The following is a 10,596-nucleotide window of genomic DNA, read 5'->3' on the forward strand; positions in this document are numbered from 1 at the left end:
ACTTGGCCGAAAATCGACCAAAGCTGCAGTCACGTTAAATTAATTTACCAGTGTGTGGGTGCGTGTGTGTTTTTGTTGTGTGTATGCGCTCATTTCGCCTTGTATGTGGGCGTTTTGTTTGTTTGTTTGTCAGCAGGTGTTATTTTGTGCCCCAGCGCTGTGTACGTGGCGAAAATGCGTTGCCATTGCCATCAGAGCTTTTGTTGTTACTGCCACACACACACACACACACACGCACTCACACACACACACATGCACGCACACCCACACGCACACAGCCCCCGGCCGATGCAGTAACAAAAGCTATTTACACACACCCAGGAACAATCTCACGCTTACAGGCGCACTTTTAATGACCGAACGCATTTTAATCCAAAAACAGTTTGCAAACTCACGTAAATTCCATACGAAAATTGCTTCAAAAATCTGTGATGGAAATTGAAATTGTTGGCAAGTTTCATCGGATCAGCAGAAAACAGTTTAAGGATTTACAAGTGCTACATTTCATATCGATTTGTTAAATCGTTTTGATTTTTATGTTATAAAATAGTAAAAAAAATATAAACAACAACAATATTAATAACAATATATTATTAAATCAAGCCTACGAGATATTATATATTCTTGGACTGCTTTCTTTCTTTAAAGGCTTAAAAAATAGGGATATATTCGAAATATATTTATATCCATATTAACGAAATTATTCAAACTAATTATATATTTAAAATGATTTTTTTAATGACATTGCACACATATTTTTCGCAGTCCCCCCAATGCTTTCCATACCAAATCAATTGGAAGGTGCCTACTTGGGCCAGGATGTTATGCTGGAATGTCATACAGAGGCATATCCAGCCTCAATCAATTATTGGACCACTGAGCGCGGTGACATGATAATATCAGGTAATTTGAACTGCACAAACTCAACTTAAACAAAGGCTTAACTTATTGTCATTATTATGCAAATGTGGTATGCTGTATCTGCATGGTATTGTGGATTGTCCCACTGTCCCACGAAATCCAATAAAAGCTGCAGTCTTGACCAGTGGCAACTGTGTGGCTGTTTATTGTAGCCACGTTTATTATCTGAAGGGCGTTTGTAAATGAGCTTACAATGTAATCAACATGCTGCCTTGCCAAGGCCTGACCCAGGCCCAGTAGGCATTCAGAGAACTGTCATGTAAAATGGCAAAAATTAAAACTCGCATCACTGCGTGAGCCCAAAAAATAAGTTAAGCTGCAGCCAATGCAGATGCAAACGCAGCTGAAATTGCACAGCAGTGGCAGCAGCATCAACAACAAAAATGAAAAACAAAAATCCATTGCCAAACAATAACGTGGGCGTCAATGTTGCTGCTGTGGCTGAAGCTGCGGCGATTTCTTTTTCGCATTACTCATACGCACTGAGTGACAGGCATTCGAAAAACATGCGCATACATGCGCCCAGACTGTTGAGCTGTTAATGTCACAGCGTAAGGCTTTAAAATGATTGTCCTTATTGGGCAGCACTTGACACTTGATTGCATCGAGGAAAAGCATTTAAAGGGAAGTAGCCGAGTGCACAGCACAAATGCTGCTTAAATACTTCAAAAAATCTCACTTGTTCCTTATACCAGGACATGACAATTGTCGCTTGCTATTGAAATTGAAAAAACAATTTTGATATTTCTCACATAATTCTTAGAAAGTTTGTAACTTTTCAAAACTTAAATATTAAAATGGGTTTTTGTTTGAGGAATTCTTACCCTTTTAAATTCAAACATATTAATGAAATTATTAAAGCTAGCATTTTCTATTTATCTTTTTAAATATACAAAAATTAATTTAGTATTGCACCCAAACCTTTTATTTATTTGATAAACAATTAAAAATCATAAATAATTATTTTAGTTTTTGGTTGATTAATTGCTATTGCTGTATCATCATGTTAATACAACCTTACATAAATCTCATTTAAATGTTAAAGTTACGAAAATTTTAATTAAATTTACAATAAACACATATTATTTAAAACCTCTATATATACATTTATTTTAATACTCATTTAATTGATGTAAAAATAATTGGAGGCCTTTTCTTAGTGTTCATTTAATTAAACAGGCAATCATATTTCAATTTGAGCTTAAGCTTTTCTGCATATATATACTCGTATGTGTATGTATATATTTGTTTAAATGATTCAGTCTGGCTTTACAACAAGAGATTTTCGCTTTTAATGGCGCTGCATATTTGTGGCTTTGATTGCAATATGAAATTCCCTTTAAATGCAAATCCAATAATTGGTAAATGATTAAATTATAGCAAGTCCCGTTCGCACAATGCTTTTAATTAACCACTGAGCTCTGAGTGTGCATCAAAACTTTAATATAATCAAAATGAAAATAATCAACACTAACAAATAATATTCTGTTATGCTTGCAAATTGACAAAACAGAAATGATATCAATTTAAGTAAAGATGCAATGTGGTAAATACTATGCAATTACTGTTCGTCAATATAACCAGCTATTCCAGCGATATAGATGTCAGAAAATATTATTTTGAAGCGGAAATTATTTTAACGTAATCACATTGCCACACACACAGACCCACACACAACCAATATTACGGGTATATGCGCAAATGCCGCGTGGAAGCGTACATCGCCTAAATGCATGCAACATCATGCGCCACCAGCAACAGGACAACCAGCTGAGGTGAAACTCCGTAATCCGCGCTTTGTAACCAAATTAAAACGGAAAATAATTAACATTGAAGAGACTATATGAAATCAATAAAATTCATAATGTGTATGCTTAGCCGAGGCAAAAGATCATTGCGTTCTCTAACGGCTTACAAAATATCATTAAGTATTCTCGTAGGCCTTAACCCAGTAAATTAATATAATGCACTGCAGAAGATTTTACGTTGAGATAAAGCGTAGATGAAACACATGAACATTTCGGTAAGCCGAGAAATGAGTCATCATTCGACTCGTGAGCATAGAAATTACAACAAATGCCGTAGAAGGGTCTTTTGATAGACCTCCATTCTTGTTTTTTATGCTTAAGTGCCATTTGTTTGTTCGATATGGCACACACACATCTGACACGACATACTTGTGTGTAGCAGAAAATGCCAAATTATGGCCAACGTATCAGCTAGTAGAAAAGACATTTCATATGCACACACGCATAGGCTACAAACAAAACGCAAACTGGGATATGAATTCGGCGGCGTCGAGCATGATGCATGGCAAACAGACACCAAAAGTTTTGGGTAATAAATTTTAAGCGATTTCGGAGCGAAACGCATGGAACTACTCTGTATGTTTGTTTATAGATGCAGGTGGGTGGAAACAGAAACTAGGAAAAAAAGTTACCGAATGAGTGAATAGGTGGAGTATTAGACTGAATAAAAGACAGATGCGAATACAGAGGTAGAATCTGAAGTAGAGGTAACGTGTTTGGAGCTCTACATCAGAGTCTACCATTGTATCCTCATCTATCTTAGTACTTTTCTTCTCTCTAAACTTTGGTATGAGTCTAACCCAATTCTGTCAAAAAGAAACAACTTGTCGCACAGCCCTCGCTTCAACTGTCACTAGCACATGCCATTTATCACAGACATAGTCAGCGCAGGACAAGCAATTCTCTCCCAGACTACCGTAGATGCATGCCACAGCCAGCCAAAAAAAAATAAATGAACGCGAAAAAAAAACGCGCAGAAAAAACTTGTGTTTTATGTCCCAATATCGGATGGCGACATATTAAAAGTATAAAGTTGCTGCCATCAGTCGCAGAAATCGCATATGTCGAGGTCGCTGCTGCGGCTTCTTTTACTGCTGCTGCTGCTACTGTTACTGCTGCTGCCTCTACTGCTGTTGATTATGAGTTAAATTATATATTTGCGTGTCAGAGGAGCTTATAATATAGCACGAAAAGTATCTGAGTAACTGCGGCGTCACAAAAGGTGACTGACTATAAAAAAAAAAGAACAAGCAGAAGCCGCGACTCACATGCATGCTAAGCGCCACAACGTAAATTGTTTTTGCCAAAAAGAAAATCTGAAACCAAAGACATTTGTCACAAACACACACACACACACACACATGGACACACGCAAATAAATAGAGGCACAACATGGCGTATGAGGAACATGCGATATCGCCTTACACTGCGCCAAACAATCAAAGTGAAATTAAGTTTATATATTTAATGCTACTTATACGAGCCAGCGCCGCTTTACTTGCTATTTGTGAGCCTAGTCTGGCCTAGTCTGCGCCCCAAAAAGTAGGCAGCACAAAGCGAAATTAAAGCCACAGCAGAAGAAAAAAAAAAGAGAAAGAAGTAAAGAACATTGAACAAAAGTTTTTCTTTTAGATTTTCACTGATTAATGAGAAAAGTTTTATTTAGTTCTCGGATAGGGAACACCCTTAGTATCGAACTGCGGCAGTTTTAATTACACACACACGCAGACAGCTCAAGCTGCGGAGGGTTGGGGTGTGTGACGCGTAATTAGTTTGAGTCGCCATTGAAAACGCATTTCGCCTCGCTGCTCACAACTACAAAAAGCACACACAAAATGCAGGTGACATTAATTAATTGATTTTTCTTTTTTTTTTATATGCTCTTCTGCTAGAATTTCATGTGTAAGGTAGAACTTTAAAGCTGCATTCACTTTTTAAATAATATACATATATTTTACGATATGTTTGCGTTTTGCAGACACTTCCCGAGCTGGCGATAAATACGAGACCACATCAACCGTCAGCGGTTATACGAAATATATGAAGTTAAAAATTCGCGCCGTTGGGCCAAATGATTTTGGCACCTATCGCTGCGTTGCAAAAAATTCGCTGGGCGAAACCGATGGCAACATTAAGCTCGACGGTGAGTGACATTGCGAAACATTTATTTATTCTCTGTATGTTTTTTTTTTTTTTTTAATTATTCTTTTTGCCATTTATTTATTGCACTTGTGCAAAACTATCAAAAATAGTTTCATATATTTCATTTGCTGCGCATCAGTTTTATTGTCAAGACTCTTTAATTTTTTGTCAGTCTTCAAGAGGCGACTTTAATTTAAAGATTTTCCTTTCTTTATTTTGTAAAACTTGCCAAAGAAACAGAAATAAGCTATTCATTGGCAAAATATACTTAACATAAAACTAAAGTTGTTAAACCATATATTATTATATATTTTGTGAAAATATTTATTATGTATAGTTTATTTATTATCCATAGTTAAATAAAATTTGCCGTGATAAACATTAAAGGAACAAATAATACTTGCTGATAATGTTGTGCTAAAAAGATAATATTCCCAATAATGACAAAGAGATTTTTATTTTAAATAAATCAAGTTGATATCAACAATAGTTTTAAAAAAGAAAGTTCGGTGATAGTCGTCTTTATAAAGCGACTCTTTAAACCCATAATAATTAAATTGTTTACTCGGTTTTGCTGCAATGTAAGTTTGATTATTTCATTATTAGTTTGATTTATTAAGTGTTTATATTGCTGTATTTTAAGTGTTGAAAAGTCTTTATAAAATTAATAACTTTATTTTCAACAAATGTAATTGAATATTTGGAGAATTTAATTCTTCCACGTATTAAAAATGAAATTTTATTCCCGTTTTACAGAAATGCCCACACCCACAACTGCAATTATATCGGAGATGGCCATGTTAAATCGTAGCTATGGTATGTAATTCAATATTAAAAATTAACTTCATTTAAAATATCATAAAGCACTAACTCACTCACTCAACCTCGTCTAAATTGGTTTTGCATAATTTGTATTAATAACTTTATGCACCGCAAATCATCAGCATAAAAAGCACCAAACTTTGACCCAAAATTCACAGAATCTAGTTAAGAATCATCAGATGGATTACAAATTTTTGTTTAGATGATATATAACTCGTGGCTTTTCTCAATAATCATAGAAAAAACCTTAAAGTATTTTGTTTTCGAGCCGTCTCTATAAGACTCTTGAACTCCTTACTGGCCATAATCCACGCAAATAGCTGCAAATACTTACAAAAATGTTGTCAGACTGACTTGAAACTCTGGCGGTTAGGCAAAGTCCCTACACAGGCCATCAACTTAGCCCTTTCGCACATGAACCCTTTTACCCCTCATCAACACTCTCATCCCATTTGGCAGCTTACCACATTTACTTTTGTTTGTTGTGTTTTTCTTTTGTTGTTGTTGCTGCTCAGACGGCTATTAAATGCAAATAAATGCAAAAATTAAATAAAAATACTTGGAATGCCATTACGTCTATATGTAAATTCGTTTTTCTATGCGTTTTTCTTTTACCCTCCATTTTTTCTCTCCCTTAACCCAACTTGTTCAACTTTTTGGTTTTTTAAATATTTCTTTCATGTTGCCTGGAAAAAATAAACAAAATGATAATAAACAAAACTCCAACCAACAACAACAAAACCGCGATTATTCATATACCTTGTACCGTGCCAAAAACACGTCCAACTCTCTCTCTCTCTCTCTCTCTCTCTCTCTCTCTCTCTCTCTCTTTCTATCTGTCGTTCTGCCTCTCTGTTGCTACGACTGATTCTTGCTGCATAAAATTATACAAAAAACCCAACTTAAACCAACTTCACATTGCAAAAGATGGCAAGAGACGTCATAGAAATAAATTTGAGTCGGCTAACGCTTTGCCTGATTACGGGGTTGAGGAGTGGCGTGACGGTGCTCAAGGTAAGTACCCGCTACGAGTAGTCTACCCCTTGTACCCCTCCCCGTTAACTCAAACATACAGAAAGCATCCTTTGTAGGCGCCCAGGTCCTGTATCTGTAGGTGCCTTTTTGATAGCCATCGCTGCACTTTTTCATCATTTGCACATAGTTCCTCTGCTCTGCATCTGGTCTCCTCTTATCATACATCTTGCTCTCTCTACTATCGCTGTTGCATTTTCTTTTCATTCATCTTGTATATTTTTCATATTTCAAGTGCGTCGCCGTTGGCTTTTCCCGTGTTGCCAGTCGCCATAATGCAAAACTTATAATGGCAAAATTCGCACTGTGCATATTTCGCATGGCGCTGCTAGCTGCTAGCTGCTCGCCGCTCTTTTGGCCTTTTGTTTGGCCATGGCCAAGTGTTTAGCGCCAACGTTAAAAATTAATTAAATTTCCTTGACGTTTGCATCTCACAGTTTTCCGTTTTGCAGTTTTCATTTCGTGTTCAACTGCAAATAAGCAATGCACCTTATTGCCTGCTGCACCAAGAGGCGGCAACATCGCATCTTGGATTTATGAAGTGCCATAAGCATAAAGCGCACAACAAATAAGTCGGCAATCAAAGGAGGCACAGAATGGGGGCGGAAGAAGCAGCCGAAGAAATAAGTAGTTAAGAGTTATAGCCGTGTTTTTGAATGGTTAAAAAACCTCCTCGACTTGTTTTTTTTTTTTTTTTTTTTGAAAACATATAAGTGCGAACATTTTAGATCTATGTGCGCAAAGTGTTTGGCCAGACTGACTGACTAACTAACTAACTGACTGATCTACGAGTCCAACATTTTTACAGAAGCTTCTTTTAGGAAGTGGTGGTAAACGGCGTTAAAAGTTTGTTTAAAAATATCAAAAACAACGCAGACGCATAATTTTATTTTAATGTGTATCTATTCACAAAGAAAAATTTAATGTATAGTTATTTAATATTATGTTTAAACATCTTTACATTCAACTAATTTTATTCAGACTTCAAATCGACTAACAACCAATTAAACAAAAAAACAATTTTCTATTGAAATATTACGCTGACACATTAAAAGGCAAATCTAAAAGAGTTGAAAATGTTTTCATTTTATATTCAAAATAATATTAAACTTGATTCAAAATGAACGTGAAGCAGTAAAAGACAAATTTGATGGCGGAACTATGTATAATTGATTTTATACGTTCAAAGCCAGACCAAATATTAGTTATGCAGACTACGATGCAGCTGATTGATATTTGATTCTATTTGGAATAATTGTTCAGCTGGTTTATTAGCAGAAATTTGTAATATCTTTTACGAAATTTAGCCCAACATTTAAATAATAGACCAGCAAATCAATTTCTCGCTAATAACAACGGCATTTCAATTAAACTGCGGTAAAAGTGCGTATAAATCTGATAAAACAATATTCAGCTAAACGACTAAACGGTGTAGCACAATAAAAAAATCAAAAAGGATACCAACCATGGGAATGCAGGAGCGGAATGCAGCCCGCATGGTTCACATCAAATCAACCACAAAAGCTAACCAACAAGTTGAGGGCAGGTCGGGAAGTGCGCAGGGTGGCAAAAAGCAACTAAGCCACAAAATGCAGCCACAAAACACAACCAAGCAACAATTTATTTTGTATTTTATTCCATTTTCATTTCGAATGCACGCCAGACATTCGAGGCGGGGCATTTGTAAATGTTTCACACTCAAAGCATGTGTGCGTGTGTGTGTGTGGATTTGTGTTGGCGTGTGTGTGTGCTAGTTTCTCTTTTTGCCGTTCAAATAAATCTGTTGCAATAAAAACGCCATCAATCGCATAGCTCAAACAACAACAACAACAGCGGCAGGCAACAGCTTAAATGCTGATTGACACTGACATTGTGACGTTGTCAATACCAATATCCACGTCTGTCCAGCCGCAGGACACACGCGTGTCCTGTGCAGCATTTTTCACGAGAATATGTCGCAAATTAGTCGCAAAAAGAACTCACGGCAAATTAGCCATAACCAACGTCTGGTTTTATTGCGGTTTTAGCCAACATTTTTCAGCCTGCCTGGCCTTTGGGCACTTTTAATCCTTGGCACATAACAACAAAAACAACAACATCAACAACAGCAACAAATCGCTGGCTGACGAAAAATATTTGCCAGCAACAATGTTGATTGCATTTAAAATGCAATTATTTAAGGCACGCGTCCGTAAAATGCCGCTCAACCGACTGCACTAATGAACTGGATCTGAATTGTGCGGGCGGAACTGCAGAGGCAAAGGAGGGGCAGCGGACCGGACCTGCCAGGCCATATCTGTTGTCTGGGCAAAGGCTATAAGCAGACGGCGGAGCTGGCAAGCGCAGTCGTGCATCACAAGTGCCTCAATAAGGGAGCAAAAAAGAAAGGCAACATACAAATTAAACTTTAAGAAGAAAAAATACCCTTGAAGACATATAATTTAAATTTTTCTTCAAGAGAAATCTGAAACTGAAATTTAAATTTAATTAGAATAAGAATTATAAAAGAAGAAAGATAAATAGCATGATGAAGTCAATAATTGACAAACTCGGTCTCCTTGTGATAGAAATGCATGCTAGCACGAAATTTTAAGAATTTTCTATGTTCAGATGTGGAAAGCAACACTGAAAACGGTTAGATAAAACTTCTAGGTTTAGCATTCGATCGCCTGCAAACTCATTTTTTGAAGGATCTTTATGCAGAATTACTTGAGACTCTGGGCGCTTTTCACTTTTCGTAAAATTCATCCTACTTGGGTGAAAAATGCGGTTTTTTGTATAGGTTTAAAACAAGGCAATTTGACAATTTTTCCTATGTAGTTAATTTAGCAAGATTAAAAATGAATTTAGTTATCGGTAATAACAGAAGTCCCTCGCAAAAAGATCTTAAAATATTGATTTTGTAAAAATATAAATTCATATATATAAATATTTTTTCCATAAAAAAAAAAGAAGAAGAGAAATACAACAATAATGCCACAAAATGCTTTTTTGATTGATTTGCGATTTGCGACAGCTTTGACGGAGAGTTTTCAACGTTTTGTTTTGCCGACGTCGCAGCTTATAAATAAAATATCATATATATATACATGTGCGAGTTTATACTATATAGGGTCATAGGCAGCGGAGCTGAAGCTGAAAAATCAGAACAAAGATGCGTGACATAAAATTGGAGAATATTTATTGCCCGAATTGGCATCGAATGAAATATGCCATCAAAAATGTCTGACTGGCGCTCTGACACCTTTTCAATGTGTTCTCAATCAAGCGTGAATGCGGGCATTCACAAAGACACCCCCACACACACATACACACACAGACACACACGCACTATTGATATTTATGTCTTTGACATCAATCAAAGAGGAATACGAATTTCCGACTAAATTTTGCTGAGACCCTTAAACAAACAGGTCAAGGCAGAAATAGGCTGGCAAATATGCGTGTGCGTGTTTGTTTGTCTACCCACTTGATGCTCTTGAAAATCGCTTAAATTTGAACTATTTGAAGCGTTTAGTGTTAGAGCGACTTTATTTGGACATTGGCGCATCTATCACTTTATATTTATGACTTTGACTGTAGTAAAACACAACAACAACTGCGCAAACTGGCCCTAAAGCCAACAACAACAAGAACAACAAATACCACACCAAACACCACAAAAGACCAGCAGGAAAATCAACGCAATTCGCGCTTAAATACCACTTTGTTGTTATTTATGACGCCAGCTGATGAAAAGCCAAATGCCAAAAGATTAAAAGCAGATAAAATATATTTAATAGCCATCATATGTATGTACTTTTACCAGCGCACACTATGAACTCCCTGTGTGTGTGGGTGTGTGAGGGCACAGTGGTGCACATGTGACGAA

The 10,596-nt window shown here is 36.4% G+C and overlaps 1 protein-coding gene across 5 annotated transcripts in view; it reads left to right on the forward strand.

Annotated features, from left to right (window-relative positions):
• LOC115763302 (lachesin) overlaps nucleotides 1–10,596 on the forward strand; it is a 78,938-nt gene that overhangs the window by 60,841 nt on the left and 7,501 nt on the right. For 2 of the 5 annotated variants that reach the window (XR_004017893.1, XM_030705793.1), the window contains exons 9-12: nucleotides 766–903; nucleotides 4,708–4,872; nucleotides 5,628–5,687; nucleotides 6,621–6,707. Coding sequence is in view for 3 of the 5 variants with exons in the window: in XM_030705793.1 (XP_030561653.1) it covers nucleotides 766–903; nucleotides 4,708–4,872; nucleotides 5,628–5,687; nucleotides 6,621–6,707 (450 nt within the window). In the remaining 2 variants the exon portion in view is untranslated. Of the gene's footprint in view, nucleotides 1–765; nucleotides 904–4,707; nucleotides 4,873–5,627; nucleotides 5,688–6,620; nucleotides 6,708–7,177; nucleotides 7,431–10,596 lie in introns of those variants that run through there. The other 3 variants (XR_004017894.1, XM_030705794.1, XM_030705795.1) reach the window with 2 other exon arrangements.

Source organism: Drosophila novamexicana, unplaced genomic scaffold, assembly GCF_003285875.2.
Source record: "Drosophila novamexicana strain 15010-1031.04,08,12 unplaced genomic scaffold, DnovRS2.1 tig00000689-arrow-pilon, whole genome shotgun sequence".
NCBI lineage: Eukaryota > Metazoa > Arthropoda > Insecta > Diptera > Drosophilidae > Drosophila > Drosophila novamexicana.